Source organism: Caenorhabditis briggsae (genome assembly GCF_000004555.2).
Source record: "Caenorhabditis briggsae complete genome, chrII, whole genome shotgun sequence".
NCBI classification, from domain to species: Eukaryota; Metazoa; Nematoda; class Chromadorea; order Rhabditida; family Rhabditidae; genus Caenorhabditis; species Caenorhabditis briggsae.
Window position 1 is genome coordinate 11,362,318 of NC_013486.2, and position 19,484 is coordinate 11,381,801.

General features: G+C 39.7%; 8 protein-coding genes across 8 annotated transcripts in view; all 8 read right to left on the minus strand.

Annotated features, from left to right (window-relative positions):
- Nucleotides 1-89: 89 nt before the first annotated feature.
- CBG20781 lies at nucleotides 90-1,747 on the minus strand (the record flags this gene model as incomplete). Its single annotated transcript, XM_002631554.2, has 3 exons — nucleotides 90-343; nucleotides 393-1,006; nucleotides 1,512-1,747. The coding sequence occupies 3 exons, from the start codon at nucleotides 1,745-1,747 to the stop codon at nucleotides 90-92; spliced, it is 1,104 nt and encodes a 367-aa protein (XP_002631600.2).
- Nucleotides 1,748-1,887: 140 nt separating this feature from the next.
- Nucleotides 1,888-5,462, minus strand: CBG20782 (the record flags this gene model as incomplete). The annotated part of the gene is given in 5 exon segments (XM_002631555.1): nucleotides 1,888-2,105; nucleotides 2,712-2,937; nucleotides 2,998-3,306; nucleotides 3,312-3,698; nucleotides 4,566-5,462. Coding segments are annotated over 5 exon segments (2,037 nt in total), but the record flags the coding sequence as incomplete, so codon positions are not given.
- Nucleotides 5,463-6,702: 1,240 nt separating this feature from the next.
- CBG20783 lies at nucleotides 6,703-7,446 on the minus strand (the record flags this gene model as incomplete). Its single annotated transcript, XM_002631556.1, has 3 exons — nucleotides 6,703-7,087; nucleotides 7,133-7,310; nucleotides 7,359-7,446. The coding sequence occupies 3 exons, from the start codon at nucleotides 7,444-7,446 to the stop codon at nucleotides 6,703-6,705; spliced, it is 651 nt and encodes a 216-aa protein (XP_002631602.1).
- A 1,325-nt stretch (nucleotides 7,447-8,771) lies between these two features.
- On the minus strand, nucleotides 8,772-9,752 carry Cbr-efl-2 (the record flags this gene model as incomplete). Its single annotated transcript, XM_002631557.1, has 4 exons — nucleotides 8,772-9,013; nucleotides 9,059-9,390; nucleotides 9,435-9,584; nucleotides 9,631-9,752. The coding sequence occupies 4 exons, from the start codon at nucleotides 9,750-9,752 to the stop codon at nucleotides 8,772-8,774; spliced, it is 846 nt and encodes a 281-aa protein (XP_002631603.1).
- A 661-nt stretch (nucleotides 9,753-10,413) lies between these two features.
- On the minus strand, nucleotides 10,414-10,776 carry CBG20785 (the record flags this gene model as incomplete). The annotated part of the gene is made up of 1 exon (XM_002631558.1): nucleotides 10,414-10,776. The coding sequence occupies one exon, from the start codon at nucleotides 10,774-10,776 to the stop codon at nucleotides 10,414-10,416; it is 363 nt and encodes a 120-aa protein (XP_002631604.1).
- A 1,082-nt stretch (nucleotides 10,777-11,858) lies between these two features.
- CBG20786 overlaps nucleotides 11,859-19,484 on the minus strand; it is a gene marked incomplete at both ends in the record, with an annotated part of 11,977 nt that continues 4,351 nt past the window's right edge. Inside the window, 4 exons of the mRNA XM_002631559.1 lie at nucleotides 11,859-12,201; nucleotides 12,256-12,860; nucleotides 12,904-13,108; nucleotides 13,821-13,868. Coding sequence (XP_002631605.1) covers nucleotides 11,859-12,201; nucleotides 12,256-12,860; nucleotides 12,904-13,108; nucleotides 13,821-13,868 — 1,201 coding nt within the window. The remainder of the gene's footprint in view (nucleotides 12,202-12,255; nucleotides 12,861-12,903; nucleotides 13,109-13,820; nucleotides 13,869-19,484) is intronic.
- On the minus strand, nucleotides 14,762-16,281 carry CBG20787 (the record flags this gene model as incomplete). Its single annotated transcript, XM_002631560.1, has 4 exons — nucleotides 14,762-15,355; nucleotides 15,403-15,693; nucleotides 15,746-16,010; nucleotides 16,097-16,281. Coding segments are annotated over 4 exons (1,335 nt in total), but the record flags the coding sequence as incomplete, so codon positions are not given.
- Nucleotides 16,814-18,548, minus strand: CBG20788 (the record flags this gene model as incomplete). The annotated part of the gene is made up of 8 exons (XM_002631561.1): nucleotides 16,814-17,211; nucleotides 17,254-17,378; nucleotides 17,426-17,586; nucleotides 17,629-17,788; nucleotides 17,838-18,058; nucleotides 18,113-18,215; nucleotides 18,259-18,353; nucleotides 18,405-18,548. The coding sequence occupies 8 exons, from the start codon at nucleotides 18,546-18,548 to the stop codon at nucleotides 16,814-16,816; spliced, it is 1,407 nt and encodes a 468-aa protein (XP_002631607.1).

A 19,484-nucleotide genomic window follows, 5' to 3' on the forward strand; every position in this document is an offset into this window, starting at 1 on the left:
GTGTTGTTGATTGTTTTGTTTACTTTTTTATACATGAAAGTTTATTTAGATTGAAAATTATATATTCGCCAACCGATAAGAAATTATAATTATTGAGGGCCTTTTCTCGCATAAAAGTAGGCACACTTGAACTGACTCTGGAGCATGGACCTCCGATTGACCGTATACTTGCTATCGATTTCTTTTTCTGTTATCACTTCGAATCCCTTCTGTCTTACTCGAAGCATCACATCTGAATAGGGCAACTCGATGGACGTTTCACCAATCATATCCTCGTAGTGCCACGTCAATGGTCCCACATTGATCCAGATTCCTCCGATTGGGAGAGCGTCGTAAATGGCGTCTGAAAACCAGAAGATGTTTGTATAATAATTCGTAAAATCTAGGTTTACCTATATACTTGAATACGTCGTGGGCTGTGTCCAGGAACCATGCGGACACAATAACATCGAATTCACTGCCTCTTATAATTTCCAGAAAGTCGCCAGCACACATTGAAAACGAATTTAGGCGACTGGACATGGTTGGAACGAGTGATTTATCAGGAAAAGTGACTGCTCGAAGACGATCTTCTGAGTCCCAGCAGTTACTTTTATCAAAAAGAAATGGGTAGATTGTGAACTGATCGGGCTCTTTACAACAGTTCAAAATGAAGTATGAAGTGAACAACATGAAATAGCTGAACTCGTTTCCTTGTACTGTATACCCTTCTGTCACCAAATCATGTGCCAGCCGTCCAAGGCCACAGCCAGGAGTAAGAATTCGAACTTCGTGGCGGTCTTCAGGATTGGAGAATTTCGAATTGAGCTCTTCGATAATCGGTTGGAACGTCGCCTCTCGTTCCGGCGCTCCTTCAGACGACCACTCACGGCAGATTTGGCGAATCGTGCTAATCACTTTTGATAGGAACTCTCCAGATGGTCGACGAGACTGATGCATTCGCAGAGCCTTCGTGTGATTTTCACCAATCATCTCAGCCGCATTGTTGGCAATCATTTTGAGAATACTGAAGAGAGAAAAAAAAATGATAAAGAGAGTCAGAATCCTACAGGGATGTTCGGAACGGAATTCGGCATTCCGAACATTTTCGAATTAGAATTTTTTGAACTACGGTATGTCAAAGGCGCATGCGAGAAATTTGCATGCGGACTTCGAGCGGAATAATTTTTAATTTTTTTCTCGTTTTTTAATTTTTTTTTGTCATTTTTCATCTTTTTTTGCGCTTTTGAAATGGAAAAGCGAGGTTTCTATATCGAAATGTGAATTTTCGAAATTCCGACATCCATGCTATGATTTTTTTTCCAATTTTCCGAATTTCAGATTTTTCACAATTCAAATTTTAAAGTCGAAATTCCACTTTTTATCTCATTACAAAACGCAAAAAATGAAAAAAATATACAAAAATTTTCAAAAACGCAAAAAAAAAATAAAAAGGATTCCGCTCGAACCCGGCAAGCAAACTTTTCAAAACTCCGTTTCGGAACATCCCTGAACAGAACACTATTCCCAACCTATGATTATGATCGATTTTCTCTCTCATACTTGTGACGAACTCCTTGTTTTTGTTTGCAACAAGAGCTTGGAAATCGGCTGGGTAGAGTTTCATTTGTTGAATTGTTTTCAGAATTTTCTCTGTTCCAAATTTCCCATAAAACCCGAAAGCGTTTATCACTTCTTCAATAGCTCGCGTCTCATCGTCTACTCCCGATCCTTCGGCTGGCTCCTCGTGATCGGTTGGATGCGCCATTTAGAACTTTCGGAAACTGTGAAACCTATTTTGTGGTCACTAATGAAAACAAATATTTAAATACAAGGGACTCGAAAGACCAGAAAAATTGAACCTCGATAAATATAAATCAAGCATTTTATTGCACAGGGAAAGAAATATCAAATGTCAAAATCGAATTCATCGAAACTGTCATGATTCAATTGTAGGGGTTTGTTCTTCCTTATCGCAGACTTCGGATTCGGAGTGGTTTTTTCAACTGGCTTCTCATTATTTTTTGAATTTCTCGTTGTAGTTTTTGGAGTAGTTTTCGGAGGTGGCACCACAACAACCGGCTCATCAAAAGAGTCATCGTCGTCGAATGCGAATGAGGACATTTCTGAAAAATTGATATTATTCTGTTGGAAAGTCGGCGCTGTGGAAGAGAAACGCCGGCGGCCGTGGCCGAGGGTCTCACAATAAAAACTACCGTAACCTAAAAATTAAGCGATTTTTCGAAAGAAAAACTTATTTACTTATTTTTTCTTCGTTTTCATGCCAAATTTTAAGACCTTTTTAGGATTTTCAGCTATTTTTAAAGATTCTTTTTCGATTTTCTGGTTTTTTTTGTCTGAAATTTGATGGAACGTTGTTTTGATTACTGAGGATTACTGTAGAAACCTAATTTCCTTTTGTATTTTTTCAGCAAATACAATCACGTCAGAGTGCAAATAAAAACTACAACCTACAAGGTTTTCTACAATAATCTACAGTAATCAAACGCCGCTCCATCAAATTTCAGAAGAAAAAACCGGAAAAATCGAAAAAGAATCTTTAAAAATAGCTGAAAAACCTAAAAAGATCTAAAATTTTTTGAAAAAATCGAAGAAAAAATAAGATTTTCCCTCGAAAAATAGCTTAATTTGTAGGTTACTGTAGTTGTTGTGGTGAGACCTTCGGCCACGGCCACCGACTTCTCATGGTTTTGTACAAGATTAATACCTACTTTTACTGAATACCGCATTTTTCGGAGTTCCAGCACTTCTATCAACCGGAGCTGGCTCTTCATTTGCATTGTAGTTTTCGAAGGAGTCCACACTGGTATTATCAAATTCGTCATCTTTCGGAATCATTCTCTCCAGTCTTTCGTTTTCAAGTCGATCTTTTGTCGCCTCGACGATCGACGAATGATGTTCTTCTGCTTGTCGAACGAGTGATGACATATTCGTTATCTGAATATTGAAACGTTTCAATTTGAAAAACGACTCTGAGAATGATCCAACTTGACTTACAGTTTTGGAAGAATTATCTGCCGAGTGTGTTGTCCTAAATACATCAAACGAATCCTGTTCATCGTCCTCCTCCGGAATCGCACTCAAATTCACATGATTCGATATATCAAGAACGTCATCATCGGTTGAACGAATCGGAGTGATATCATTAGGAAATCTAAGTGATTTTTCCGTAGCTTTTGGTGTTGATGTGTGCCTTATAAGGTCAATTTTTGCCCGTTTCATGTACGGGTTAGGAGTGTGAAGAGTATCAAGGATTGTAACGTCTTCTTCTTCTTCTTCTTCCTTAGATGGTTTTGAGGATACACTCGGTGCAGCGGCGTCATCCTTCTTTCTCTTTCTTCCTTTTCCAGTTTTATTTGACTCTTGCTGATAATCCACTCCAGCGAGTTTACACGCGGCTTGTAGCTGAAAGCCCAATCAGTTAGAACTAAAAACAATAACGAATGTGTTACCAAATCAGGATTCCGTCTTGTCAGCAATGCAATATCGTCCATACCGACTTTTTGTCTTCCCGCATGTGCTGTAAATCTTGCCAAGTCATCTGCCCAATTATCGGCTACAGTATCCCAAACGAATGCGGCAACTTGATTCAAAACTTCTTCATGGATCTCCATATCCATTCCATTCCGTCCACCGACGCGTAGAGCAACCGAATCGGCTGTTTTGAGCACACCGAGTTGGAGAGCGCCTTTCAGTTCCTGATTTTTTTTAGTAGGAGAAAAACGACTTTAATATTTATTTCAATTAAAGAAAAATACATCTGGCCTAAATGATACAAAATGCATTTTGATATTTTCAAATGCTATTTTAGCTATTACAGTCTGTACGAAATGCTGAAAAGAGAGATACTTCATCACTACCTAAAACTCACATAAAATCAGATCACATAAAAAATGCTACCAAAAATGGTACATATAAATCACAGTTTTGTTTTCAAAAATCAGATTGAAATGGCTCCTGGACGTTTCAGAACTTTTCTGTATTTTTGCATAGTGGTTTTTGCACACCAAAATAGTATTACTCATTTCAATTTGTTGTTTTTCTGCTTTTTCATTCGTTCCCATCTACTGTACTCCAAATAATGAGTGCACACCAACTGGGAGGAAAAGAAAAAGTGATAGGAACCATCTGGGAGGAAAAATGGGCGGAGTCGGGGGCGGAAGGTTTTGCCGCACGGTTTTTTCATGACCAGGTACAAAAATGGTAAAAAACAACCATGCGACAGACCCCTGCGAGGGTTGCAAATTAGGCTCCGCCCCCAACTCAGCCCATTTTTCCTCCCAGATGGTTTCTACCATTTTTTCTTTTCTTCCCAGTTGGTGTGATCTCATTATTTGGAATACGGTAGATGAGAACGAATGAAAAAGCAGAAAACAAAACAAACTGAAATGCGCAATACTCATTTGATGCACAAAAACCACTATACATAAATGCAGAAAAGTTCTGAAACTTCGAGTTCTGAAACTTCCAGGAACTCAAATGCTTATGTACATAAATATCTCTCAAAATACAATCGAGTTATACTCCATGAACCGGTGGAACTAGCCAATTCTCTTCAAAGTGATTATCACTGGATACTTTTCATCCTTCTCTTCACCGCTACTCCAAATTCTCCCAATCTTCTTATCGAGAATCGAATTGATATCTGTATTCAACTCAACGGCAAACTCATCACACCACGAAGCCTGCACATAATCTAGAAACTTCTGAAGACTCTGTTTCCTACGTGGGCTAGATATCACTGCATGTCCATTGGGTGCCAGGTGAGTGTGAATACACTTCATCAACGACTCGTGGTACTCCGTAAAAAATACACAATCCGCAGCCAGAATAGTATTAAATCTTGCCGTCTCTAGTAGGTCTTCACCCCATATCAACTGACGGACATGAATCCGATCTAGTAGATTTGGATTGGCCATTCGAATCTGTTCTAGCGAGCTGATAGATTCCATATTCCCATCTGTTATCCATACTGTAGTTTCGGGAAATCGTTTGGCAATCAGGAAGCTAGAGAGGCCCAGAAATCCAGCACCAAGCTCAAGGATCCTGTTCCCTGGTGCTAAAAGAGTTGAATAATGCTTCTGAATCATCCATGCCAGTGCTTCACTGCCAGGCCAAATTCTCACATTTCCAGTGTTGTCGAAACCAGATGCTAGCGAATGCAGGGATATTTCCTTTTTGGGCGGGAAAAATTTGAAAATCCTCAAATGAGAATCATCGCCGCAAAAATCATCCAAATCAGAATCGAACGATGAGTTGTCTCTCTGATTAATCCACATGCAATCAATGTCACATTTCACATCAAACAGTATCAAAGAGTCAGCAGTGGACGACGACGACGACTTGCGTGATTTATCAAGAGTCTCGCGAAGACGTTCTGAGAAAACCGACCAGTTACGACGTGCACGTATTGACGATGTGGATGATGGCGCTGATGACGTGGCAGATGAAGAAGTGGGTGAAGACGAATCAAAGGAACCAGAAGAAGGACAAGAAGACAGCTTGAGATGAGTCTAGAGATCAGGAAGTTTACCGTTTTTGTATACTAATCTAGTCTTATTTCTATTCTAATATTTAGAGAAAAAAGGAAGAGAAAGCCAACCTTCTCGTCGACGAAATCCACTTCCTCCCGGCCATTCTTCTCCTCTTCTGCATCTGAAATTCGTTTTAAAATGTCATTGATATAAATAATATAAACATTTAGCGACTTTTCGAGTGAAAAACTAACTTTTTCTTTATTTTTGAGCCAAATTTTGAGCTCTTAATATAATTTTTTCTAAATTTTTACATTTTTTTTCGGATTGTTTCTCTGTTTGATCAAAAAAAAAATCGAAAAAAATTTTTGATCGAAAAAAATCACATAAGGGTCCCTCCTGTGTTTCTTTAAATTTTCTTTCAATTTTTCCCTGTGTTTCTTTAAATTTTTAAAACTTGTGAAATGACGGGTCCGCGGGCCGGGCCGGGCCTCCGAAATTCGGAAAAGCCTGGCCCGTTACAAGTATGATTTTTTTAGTCTTAAGTTTGATGGAACGTTGTTTTGATTACTGTAGAATACTGTAGAAAACGGATTTCCTTGTTTTTTGCATACACAATCACGTCTAAATGCAGATTGGTTTGCAAAAAAAAAACTACAAACTACAAAGTTTTCTACAGTAATCTACAGTAATCTTCAGGAATCAAAACGAGGTTCCATCAAATTTCAGACAAAAAAAAACCGGAAAAATCGGAATAGAACCTTTGAAAATAGCTGAAAACCTCAAAAAGGTTATAAAATCTGTGTAAAAAAATCCAAGAAAAAATCAATTCTTCTCGCTTTATTTCCTCGATTTTCGTGCGTTTTCAGTCGATTTTTCACTATCAAAAACTTTAATTTTCGACTTTTTTTCGGGGAAAATAACTGAAAAATCGACGAAAATCAGTGAGAATCGTGAAAATTTCCTCGGCAATCAATAGCTCACCTTTCTTTTTTCGACTCTGAGGTCCACCCGTTTTCTTCTCTGCTTGATTGCCAAACATCTGAAACATCAATTTTAATAGTAAGATTTCAAAAAAAACGAAACGGAGAATATAAGAAGTGTTAGAGAACACATGGACGATTCAAGTAAGAAATAACAAAAACAGGTTTATTAAGTAACAGTAAATCAACAGTGAGAATATACAAAACAATAACAGAGATTTCGATTCACGAATCTTGAATGAAGATCATGAAATTTCTGTTAATCCAAATGATTTCAACGTTTTCATGGTTTCCTTCTCAGCACATCCAGAACGAACAATACGAAACTTTGACTCCACTGTCAGGTCCACAATCGTGGATCCTTCTCCAGTTGACACAATTTGTCCATTATCCAGAATCAAGTCAATATATGGTTGCAAATCTTTGAAATGATCGATGGATGTTGGATTGAGAGGAGAACCACTGACATTTGCTGATGTCTGAGCCAGCGGTTGTCCTAGTTTCCTACATATCATTGACACAATCGGGCAGTCTGGGACACGACACGCCACGTTGGCAACTCCAGGATTAAATTCAGCAGGAAGCGTCGGAAGGCGTTCGAACATTAATGTGACTGGGCCAGGGAGCAAGCTGGAAAACAAAAACATCCTGATTATGAATCAGGAAATCGCTTACCAGTTGGCCAGCTCGTCTGAAATCGTCTGCTTCGAGACTAATTTCATAGAAGTGGGACTTGGCAGAAAAATACCCAGTGGCTTTTCAAACGGACGTTGCTTTAGGGCATAAAGTCGGTCGGAAAACGGGAGAAGAGTGGAAATTCCGTAGAGAGTGTCCGTGGGAAGAGCCACAATTCCTGGGAAAGGAGGAGGTGTGGGGTTGGATCAGAATAGAATATTCTAACCTCCTCTTAAGAAGACAGAAACCGCTGTGTCAATAGCCTCTTCCATGTTGTCCGCGGACAGCCTTAGGATTCTTCCGGCTGCTGTCATGATTGCGCTGAAAAAAGAAGATACGAATTTGAATATTATTCTGGAATCGGAACTGTGGAAGAGAAAGTCTGGCGCCCACGGCCGAACTACCGTAGTTAGCAAATATTTTTTGAAAGTTTCATATTATTTTCGATTTTCGCCCGGTTTCCAGCAACTTTTTAAATTTAGTGAAACTGTATGTGTTGACAAAATACATTTAAGTCTCAAATTCATGAACGATAGGCAAAAATTCTGACGAGCTACGATTTTTTTCGCGAAAAAATTCTGACGAGCTAAAAGAAAACAGGGCGAGTACGGTTGTCAAAATACCGAATTATTTTTTGAAACACAATAATAACCTAAAAATTTAAAAATTTTTCGAAAGAAAAACTAATTAAACTAATTTTTTCTTCAATTTTTTTGCAAAACTTTTAGACCTTTTAGGTTTTTTAGTTTTTTCAAAGATTCTTTTTTGATTTTTCCGGCTTTTTTGTCAGAAATTTGGTGGGACGTTATTTCGAATACTGAGGGTTACTAGATTAAATACTGTAGAAAACCTTGTATTTTGTAGTTTTTGTTTGCAAACAGAATTACATCAAAAATTCTGTTTGTTAAAAATACACAAGGAAATTTCGTCTTCTACAGTAATCTACAGTAAACGAACATTAAATTTCAGACAAAAAAAACCAGAAAATCGAAAAAGAATCTTTAAAAATAGCTGAAAAACCTAAAAAGGTCTAAAAATTTTCCAAAAAAAAAACCAAGAAAAAATAAGTTTTTCTCTCGAAAAACCGCTTAATTTTTATAGTAAATTTTTAAGGCTAAAAAAATCTAGAATTTTCGACGAAAAAACCATATCTTCCAGGCTTTTCGAATAAGATTTTTTGAAATTCGAATAAAATTTTTTAAAATTAGAATTTTCCAAGATTCAGATTTTCGACTTCAACAAACATAAATAATAGAAGCAACAAATGCAAAGAACTATATATCTGGATCTTTTAACCACTATAAGCTGATGACAAGCATAAAAAACATGAATAAAACGTCTTTATTGATTATACATTTCATCATATCGGCAGATTTTCTAAATGCACAGTGAAGATTGATTGATAGGATCAAAATGAAACAAGAAGAACATCAGATAAAGTAACACCCTGAGATAATTATTGAAGGAGAGAATGAGAGAGATTTAAAAAATCGAGATTCCGTTTTATTCTCGTATTAGTGCATGCACTGGGAGGAAGAGATTATTGAAGCAAGGTTTTCGAGGTCAGAGGAAAAGTGGCTGAGAAAAAAGAGAACATAGAAAAAAGAGAAAAAATAACAACGAAAAGGAAAAAGTTTAGCTATTTCATGTCATTGAAAAAATCCATGATACTCGCTGGCTCATCACGTCGCATGGTTTCAGCAACGACTTCTGAAGGAGTTGAGATGTTAATCAGGTCACTAGAATACATAGGCATTATACTTGGGCTGAACAATGCTCTCAATGGACTGTAAGGACTCAGGAAGAGACCACGACCAGGAGTCTCCGGAACATACGGGGTGTTGGCTGAGTTGGCAGAAAAGGATGGGAGAACAAATTCTTCTGAAAATTAAAATATTCAGGTTGTTTTACAAAACCAGATGATACCGTCATCTTCCGGATCTAAATCAACGGGTTCCAATTTGATTTCTTTTGATTTCGAGGGGCTATCAGTTAGTGATAAATCATGATCTTGTGACAGTAACTGTTCTTTTTCTGGTTTCTCTTCATCATCCATTCCCCGCGGCTGTTCATTGTTAAACAATAGAGCATGAGATTTCACTCCACTTTTATTCTTGACTATCATATCATAGCAACCACTTGCAGCTGGATCCGTGACTTGGACTTCAAAATGATTGTCTACATCATTATCTGACTTGATGATGATGGATTTAGAGTTTGCATCTGCTGTGCTCCGTATGTCATCCTTGCGTATATAACTGAAAAATTCAGAAACATTCAAAACAATTTGCTTCAGACTTACTTATAAGGCCTCGCTATAGGATCTTCAAAGTGCATTCCTATGATGGCTTGCGCATCCTGAATCATCATTTCCAGAATTTTCTCCTGCTGCCGCATCATTTCAACAGTTGCTTCCAAATGGTTCTGCTCTTCGCTTCTCGTAGCTTCTCCGCTGAAAACAAAGTATTGAAACTCTTCGCTAGATAGGTGACACTTACATCCACTGAATATTATTCTTCTCAATTTTCTGCACATATCCGAGCCCTTCCAAAACGTTGATCACATCGTAAACTCGTCGCTTCGGAATGTTCAACTCTTTTGCCACTGCGTTCAAGTTCATTATCTCATTCTTTTGTCGTAAACTCATAAATCGTTGAGTGATGAGACCTAGGGATTGCGACTACGGAACACCTCTTTCGAACTAGACTCTTCCTCTAATAAATTGCCAACTGTTGACAGACCAATTTTCGCTGGATCTTCCGGACTTCTTTTTCGGCGGCTCATTTTTCTGTTGAGATCTGAAAATTCAGTTGAGAAGAAGAGATCAGGGATGTTCGGAACGGAATTCCGACCGGAATTTTTCCGAAGCTCTTTTTTCGGAATTAGAGATTTTTGGACTACGGTATGTAAAAATTGCTTGCGAGCAGAATTACTTACAATTTTTGTGCGTTTTCAAATTTTTTGTTAATTTTTCACCTATTTTCGGCGGCTTTGTGATGGGAAAACGGAATTTCTATTCAAATTTGACTTTTAACAAATTCCGAAATTTTCAAAATAGGAATATTCCGAGATTTTTTGAAAATTTTTAGAACCTGAAATTTTTAAATTCGGAATTTCCGACATTCCGAACATCCCTGCAAGAGCGATTAAATGGATTTACAAGTATAAAGGCTGCGAGGGTGACGCATAGAACTTTAAAAAAGGAAAGGAAATGAAAGAAGACCAAATATTCATTCAGATATAAATAGGCAACAAAGAAATCAACCAAAATAAATAATACATTATTTCTTCCCCTCCACCATGATCACATGATAACCGAACTTCGTCTTGACTGGTGGATCAGTGTAGATCGGCTTGTCGCAGGAGCTGTTCGATAGAGCGAATGCAGCATCCTGAAATGGTCCCACCATACTACCACGTGTCATCCATCCCAGGTCTCCTCCACTCCTCGCTTTATCCTCGCTGTACTGGGCGGCCACTTCGTTGAACTTCATTCCCGACTTTAATTTTTCGATTGCTTCCAGAGCCTTGCCTTGTTTCTCACAGAGAATATGACGAACCTTGACGGCGGTTCCTCCTTTCGCCTCCTTCTTCGGAGCATCTTCTTTAGCGGCTCCTCCCTTGGCGGGCTTCTTTGGTGGCATCTGATCACTTTATGATTAAAAGTTAAGAGAAAAGAATATTCTATATAGAATGAGCAATATGAAATGTGTAGTCAAACACGAGAATTTGAACCAGAAGAATAGATATAATAACTTTCTTTCTAATTAATAACTCACACATATTAAAAAGGCAAACAAGAAAAATCTCCAAAACAACATGAAAAATTACAAGTTCTAAATCCACTATCGCCCTCTTCCTCTTCCTCTTCCCCTTCCTCCACGTCCTCCTCTACCACCTCCTCTACCGCCACCTCTTCCTCTTCCACCACGTCGTGAAGACTGTGTGTTCTTCTGTCTAGACTCTTCCGACAGATACGCGTGATTCATATTGATAGCATGCGGATACTTTTTCATGGCATCACAGAAGATACATCCTTCATAAGTTCCCGACTCGTATTCCACTCCACCAGTCTTCCCTGGCTTGAACTCCGCCTTCACATACTGAGCACCACACTCCTCACAGCTGTTCTTTTTGTCCACTCTCACTTTCATTGCTCCATCGAACAATCCGACGACAGATGGACATTTATTGCAGGTCATTCGCCATTTTGGATGAGATTGGGTGTCCAGGAGCATCACACCGCCACAGTCTTGAAGACAAGCGCAAACTCCATTGGAGCTGGAATTGTTTGTTTTTTGTTTAATTTTTCTTTTCTTCAAACCAAATATTCCTACCTAATAGAGTACTGACAAGATGGATGCACACAATTATCACAACCAGATCCTTGTGGCATTTTTTCGAATGGTGGATTATTGAAACAGAAGGGACAGAGAGTATATGATCGAGCCAATTTTCCACCGGCGCCTTGCCATAAAATGATATCAAAGTCATCGAGAGGGCACTTGTGATCTCCGATAACTTTCAAAACCCCATCCTTGGCGTTCGGTACAGAATATGTTTCTTGGCACGTTGGACAGAAAAGACGTTGGGGTTTGGTCTGCACCAACTTCATATATCTTCTACATTTTCCACACCGAGAGAATGGTTTTCCAGTGTCTGATAGAGTTGTGAATGAGGCTTCGAACAGTGTGTCAACGGCTGGAATATTGTTAACAAAGAACTGGAATTTCATTTCGAACATTTTCAGTGCATGGTTTTTGACATCATGATAATCCGCCTTCCCACTAGCAACTAAATTCAATTGCTCCTCCAACTCTGCTCTCATCGTCGGCAATACCAATTCCGGATCAACTTTCCAGTATCCTCTAACCAAACATTGCCCCAAACGAGTTGGAACAAGTCTCCGCCCACTCTCCACGGTAACATAGTTTCGTTGAGTGATAGTGTTGATGTGAACAGGAATAGAGGCATCCGTACCAATACCGTGTTTCTCCATCAACGTAATCAGCTCGGCTTCAGTTAGATATCCAGGAGGAGTTGTTTCACGCGCCTGTATTTGGGCATCTCTGAAATTTACTTTGTTTGTGTGTGATTGTGTGATGAGATTTTAAAAAGCTTACTGAAGTTCGATTTTAGCTCCAACTTGCTGCAAACTCTTTGGAACACTGCATTCCTCTTCGACACCCAACCAAGGCATAATTGCAGTGAATCCGGGATCCACGACATTTTTTCCTTGAATGGTGAACTGTTCTTCACCGCACATCATCTTTACTGTTGTCACTTCATAGATACATGGTTTCATTAATGTTGCCACAAAGTGTTGAGAAACGTATTCGTAGATTCGTGCCATGTCTCCAGACAGCCCTCCAGTGTTGGCTCTCATCGGAGTAATCGGAGGGTGATCTCCTTTATCCACTCCACTCTTTGGTCGTTTGATTCCTTCTGCTAGTACTTGCGATACCACTGAACCCCATTTCCTGTCTCCTGACAAGATTTTGAGTGTGCCATTCAGATCGAAATTCGCTGGATACGCCGTAGTTTCCGTTCTTGGATAAGAGATGTATCCTTGAGTGTAGAGCGATTCTGCTACGTGCATTGTGGTAGACGGGCTTAAGCCAAGGGAACTACTGGCAACTCTCATCAGTTCTACAGTATTCAGAGCACATGGACGTTCCTTTCTCGCTTCTTTCTTGCTGACATCGACCACGACTCCAGTGTGGGACTTCTGAGAAGAAAACTATGATTCAGAGGATGTATAGACCTTGTACCTTGATTCTATCAACGAACAATTTTGCGATTTCAGCGTCGAAAATTCTGCCACGTTGCCATTCGGGTGAGAAAGTTTGTGAGTCACAGGAGAACGTCGTCTTCAGAACCCAGTAAGATTCCGGTTTGAACTGCACAATCTGATCGTGGCGTGTGACACAGAAACCGAGAGTGGGAGTTTGGCAAGGTCCATAGGAGATGACTGTGCTGTCAGGTCTCCATACTTTCCCTTAAATTATTTTCACATAGTTTTTTTTTCTGGTTTTAATTACGCCTATCAATTTTAGAACATTTTGACGGTGGGAAATTATAATACCTGGAAAAACTTGGTCTGAAACCGTGTGAACGAGCATCCGATACGTAGATCAAGCTCTTGTCTCGCATCAACAGACAACGCCATATTCTGATCCGGACGTCCCAGATTTTTCATCGCCGCTTTCAGATCTTTCTCAGTGATAGCTGAAAAATGTGCTCGATAGACATCCGACATAAAGTCTGGCCGATTTTTGAACATTGCTGATTTGACCGCGTCGATCACCTAAAAACATGATTGATTCAAAAATCCATAAAACGATTTAAGCCAACCTCAAAGCAAATATTCTCTCCTTCCTTGTCACAATCCAACCACAAAACTAAAATATCGGCAGTTTTCGCTTCGGAGGCCAGAAACTCGTTCATCTTCATTTTCGCATTAGCCTCGATTTTGACAGCTGGAGCACTGTAGAGCTCGGCTGGATCGACGCGTTCCCAATTGTTGTATTTCGAAGGAAAGTCTAGAGACATCACATGCCCACAGGTACTTGTGACTTTGAATTTTGCGTTTCTACCGTTGAATTGGCCATCGTATTCGCTGACTGAGCAGACACCATTCCAGCCTGGAAATAGTACAAAGATTTTGAAGAGTTTCTGAATAACGAACCTTTTCGTTTTCTTGCTTGCCCATTTGATAGAAGATTTGCAATTGAATCTGCCAACATAGGCTTTTCAGCCACCATTAAGACGGTTGGAGTCATCTGAAAACAAAAGGGACATCTGGAAATAGAGAAGACAAGAACAGAGGAATCAAAAAGAGTTCTAGAAAGATCTCTACAGATGAAAAAGAATCTGGAAATCAGCAGGACAGATGATAATACGATATGATATATTTTATAAATCAATTTACCATTTTTGTTTAGCAGTTGACAATAAATAAGGAAAAGAGTTTTTTTGGAGGAAACGTACATAAAATGCAAAAAGGGGCAAAAATGTCGTGTTAGGTGCGGCGGTTTAAAGCGCTATATGCTTATTTTTCGAGGAGGTGAACTAGGAGTCCGAAGGAAAGGTGAATTAGTTATTGGTAGGGGTTGTGGTGTTTGTGGTGGTGCTGGTGGTGGGGGCTGATGATGCTGATGTTCCGTTCCCATTGCCTGTTGTAGAGGACTCGGAGGTGGTGGGAGAGGGCTTTGGTGGAGCTGTAATGGTGGGAGCCGAAGAATAGGAGGAGGCAACGATGTTTGAGGAAGATGTGACGAGAGGAGCGATCTGAAATCTCCCTTAACATTTAGTTAGCGAAAACTCTTGCACGGTCTGATAACCACAGATAAACGCTAGTTATCAAAATTCCATATAAAATATCTTCACCTGTTTCATTTGTTGAATTTGATTCTGCAAATTACGCATGTGAGCCGATGATGCAGACGCTGATGTTGCTGCACTTTGAGAAGGAACTACGTCGAAAATCACGCTAGTTGAGCTGACTGCTTTTCTGGTCGGGCGTTGATGTGCCGACATTTGCTGGAGAACATAATTGTTGGCCTGATCCACAACTTCCGGTGCGCAGTTTTGTCGATAGTAGGTGCATTCGTATTGAAGCTCGCGCATCTGATATTCCAGCTCGGCAATCGTATTTCTCAACGTATCGACTTCCTCGCGTACTGCATACGTCAAATGGGTCTTCACTAACTCCATAGCCTGCTCGATTTTGTTATCAATTGGAGTGTGAGAATCCGTTGTCGAAGGCGTATTCAGAGATGAGGCGTTCATTGTAGCCGCTGGAGCTGCTGGAAGAGCGGCTCCGGACGACGAAGCAGAAACGGGGACCGATGTGGACACTGGTGATGACGCGGGGGCAGTTGTTGGGGCAGTTGTAGTAGTGATGATTGGCGGTGGTGGAGAATTTACATTTGAGGAGGAGAACACTTCATCGAAGACCGGGACTATGTGAGTCTCTTTTGGAGTTCCATAAGGAGTTGAGTGGGGTGCACTGATTGGTGCGGCAATCGGGATTCCACAAGCATCCAAGCTTCCCGCCACTTCTGCATCCTTCTTTTCCAATGCAGCCGACACAGTTATCATCACATTCGTTGGTGTTTCCACCTCATCTACATGGTCGAGACGATCGGCTGGGGGTGGCATTAGAGCTGCATCGATAACGTTCTTAACCGAGTCCATTGACATATTCTTGCTCTCTTCCGTCTAAAATAACTTTTGTTTTAGATGAATTTTTAGGACCAGCAGCTTACCTGAATCACTTGGAAGGTTGGCTCGCTGAGTGGATGATGAGCGTTTGGTGACGGGGCAAGAGTTTCGATGGATGGAGCTGGTGCAACTGGAGCCGGAGTGCCTGGCTCGCTCAGTACCACTGGTTCAACTTGGAAGTGGCGAGTTGCTTTTGAAGTCTCCACTGACAGGGAAGCAGTAGATTTTACAGATGTGAGACTTGGCTCGGCGAGCTTCTGAGCCTCGACCTTCTCATCGTTCGAAGGTTTACGACTTACATGGGGGGATAGCGAGTTCTCAACAGCCGATTGAATCTGGAAAAACTTGAATACGATGAGATCTTTGTTCATTAAGTTTCCTACTTACCCCAGTATCAACAACTACCATACTCGCTGGCGGCGTATTCATTGGAGTAGGTGGCACTTGTTGGACTTTTTCATCCGACTTATTCTCAAAATCGTCAATCGAAAGCTCCCGTATCTGATCATATCTATCCGGAAGTAGCGAGTTCGACGTCTTCCGAACAATTGTCACCCCATTCTTCCGAGTTATTATGATACTTTCCGATGAATTCGATAGGTCATCTAGGTTATCCGGCTCCTTGGTCTCAACGGAAGTCACTTGAATTGTGCTCTCTTCTTGTGGCTGGCGTAGTTTTAAGAATACAGAAATTCTGAAAAATATACATAATTAGTTGGCTTTATATTGAAAGCCTACTTCTCTGGATTCGCCTCCTCTTTCGTCTTGTTTTTCTCGAACTCGAGCGTCTCCGCGTTCGGATGGTATGAATCGCGGCACTTCCATCGCCCTCTTGTGAACTCTCCCGGTACCGGAACGAACTGGAACCGAGATGGTTTCGGTTGCGGAATGTCGGCGACGACCGGTGCGGACGTTTCACCCATGTCTAAAACGATAATCAGATTTTATTGATTTCATTCTGGTATTAAAAAATCGGAGAAGTGGAAGAGAAAGGCCGTGGCCGAAGCTCCTACAATGACAACTACCGTAACCTAAAAATATTGTTATTTTCGGCATTTTTTTGGTTTTTTACTGATTTTTGTTGAGTTTCCTGCTCTTTTTCCCAAAAAAAATTGCCTGAAAACGCACGGGAATCAGAAATCAATACAATAAATCCGGAATCTGAAAAAAATGAGATGTTTCAAAAATTCGAGAAAAAGTGATTTTCGAGAAACTTAAAAATTTTCAAAATTAAAAAAAAAAGAGAATACTTTTAGGTTACGGTGGTTGTCGTTGTGGGACCTTCGGCAGATCCGATTTCTTTGTACCAGTGAAAAATTGAGGAAACATAGATAGAATTTCAGGGATTGCAAACCCTGTATCATCGGAAAAAAATCAAATCCAATTTTTTAAAGAAATACTCATAAATAAAAGAACAACAACAATAACAAAAATTTCAACAACAAAAAAAATAAATCAACGGAATTTAACAGGTGGTTGTCCTTCTTTTAGCTTCGGTGGCCACTCCAGATCCACTTTCTCCACGTCCAACTCCAGAATATCGACTTCGCCATTCTCCACATGCAACAATTCCGCTAGAGAAGGACGAGTTCTGCCAAAATCTCCATGAACAAACTCCTTGATATAGGTTCCTGCTTGAGTCTCAAGTCGAACTTCAAAATGATGATCGTCTAATTTCAAAAAGTCCATCGAGAAAATCGTTCGTTCTCTGTCCAACAAAGCTCGCCGTTTCATTACACGAACTGGCGTTTTTTGAACGATGGTTAATGGAATTTTGGATCGAGCGGCGGCGAATTGCTCATCGGAAATTGGCAGGATACTGTAGCAATAGGCACAGTATTGTTTTCTTTTGTCTGAAAACATAATTTTAGGATTTAAAAAAAAAGGAAAATTACCTTCTTCACCAACACACAATTTTTCTGCAAGTTCTCGAGGTACTCTCGTCAGCGAGTTGATTTTGATATCTTTTTGGGCATTGATAGTCTCTTCCACGGATTTTAATGTTTCCAGATAGTTCAATCTGAAGGTTATTCTTTTGTTAGCAATTATTTCTCATCGTCAACTTACCCTCTAACGGGCAGAGTGATTCTACAGTTTCTCAACTCAACGACAAACGGTCTTCCATTTCCGAGCATCCGTACATCAATATCCTCACGGCCAGAAGTGACGAATCTGCTGTCACTGGCACCGAATTGTTTCTTCAGAACGTCACATACTTTTTCAGACACCTAAATATCAAATTTCTTAAAAATTCAAAATTTATAGCTTACCGAGTTTCCTGGTTCTCTTGGTGCATCCTTATCTTCACTCCACGGCGATTGTGGAAGACATCTAGAATACTTGCAATATCTTCCGGCAACGAAAACTGGATCTCGCTCGAATTGAAGACTGAACGTACACTTTCGAGTGGGAGATTTGAAGACGTACTTTCTGAACTTTATCATTGATGTATTTATCAAAAAATCATAAATACACTAACCGTGCGATCTGTTCGTTGATTCTACCAGTGACCTGTTGTAACTGTTGTTTTGAGCAACTCGTTGGGGCTTCTTGGTGGCTGTATCTGTTCCGTTTTCCAACACGAAAATCGTTCGGGAATGCGCTTTGAAGGAATTGCAAATCCGTAAAATCTGATTCGTCTTGCTCGAAAGTTATCATCAATTGTAAATCCGAACTTAGTGTTGGACGTTTTCCAGAATACTGAAACAAAGCAAAACGATAAATTAATGTTTTCAAAATTCAAATTCAACTTACAGAGCCTAGTTTCTTCAGATATCCATCAATATTTCGTACTTTATGTGGAACTTGGACGAGGGTTCCATTGAAATCCGGCCGGAGTCGATTGACTAGAATCTCCCTGTTCTTATGCTGGTAAATAACTTCTACGCTGACAATCTTACCTTAACGTTTGACCAACGGGAAGATTCAAAGCTAAAATGAAGCTGTTTGAGTCGTATGGAAGTTTTTGAAGCTCCTCTTGAACCTTTTCTCCAACCTAAAATAGGTAAAAGTCGACAACAATTTGTACTAAGAAATTTATGAAAACCTCGTCAATCATTGATTGATCCATGATTCCAAAGCAAAGTTGGCATTCGAAAGATTCCGAACATGTTGTTACGTTCTCTGCGTCTCCTGAAATCTGACGAACACAAAGCTCACAGAAGACCAAAGGTGTTTTTTCGCTGGACATCTGAAATTTTCGCAAAATACAGAGTTTTAATAGGAAATAGGGTGACATAAAAAATTGATAAACAATTTCTGACACTTTCGTGTAATCTAATCTATTCTCTTCGAGACGGAATGAGGGAAAACGATGCGAAACAAAAAAAACAATTCGATTGCGTCCGCAATATTGCGTCAGAGTGTACTGTCTGGTGCGTCTTCAGTTCGCGCACTCTCTCGTTTCGAGCTGATCGGCGAGCATTCGTGGAAATGAAACATAGATTGGGAGCGACATCGGAGAAACATCTGTGTCGTTTTTTTTCATGATTTTTTGTATGCAGAAGAGAAAAAAGGTTTTTATACACAAGAACAACGTCTCCAACAATACTGGTCGAAAACCATCGCAGCAGGAAGCCCAAAAAAAGTGAATTTATGCGGGAAGCAAAAATTGTTGAGAAAAATGTGATGGTTTCGGTCAAAATGTGTTAATAGCAACACAAACAATTGAACAGAACAAGAAGCGAATGTTTCGTAACATTGCAAGCGGAACATTTTGCATAGGACCATGTTCAAGGTCTTGTGATCCGTAAAGATCACATGAAGACTGGGGTGTATTCATTCAGATTTCAAAAAGTCTGTATTATGCTTGTATAAAAAATATGAGATGTGAAAGTGAAAAGTTAGTAACTAGAACTACCGTAACCTAAAACCTTCGGTCCTTTTTTCTCGATTACTATTGGTTTTCGACAAATTGTGTGTTGAAAACCTCCAAACAAGTTGGAAAAATGATCGGAAATCTATAAATATGGATTACTCGGGTATAAAAAAATCAGAGCGATGAACAAAACACCGTAATTTTTCCAGTTTTTATTGTCTGAAATTTGATGGAACGTTGTTTTGACTACTGAAGGTTACTGTAGATTACTGTAGAAAACTAACTTCCTTTTGTTTTTTTTTGTTTTTT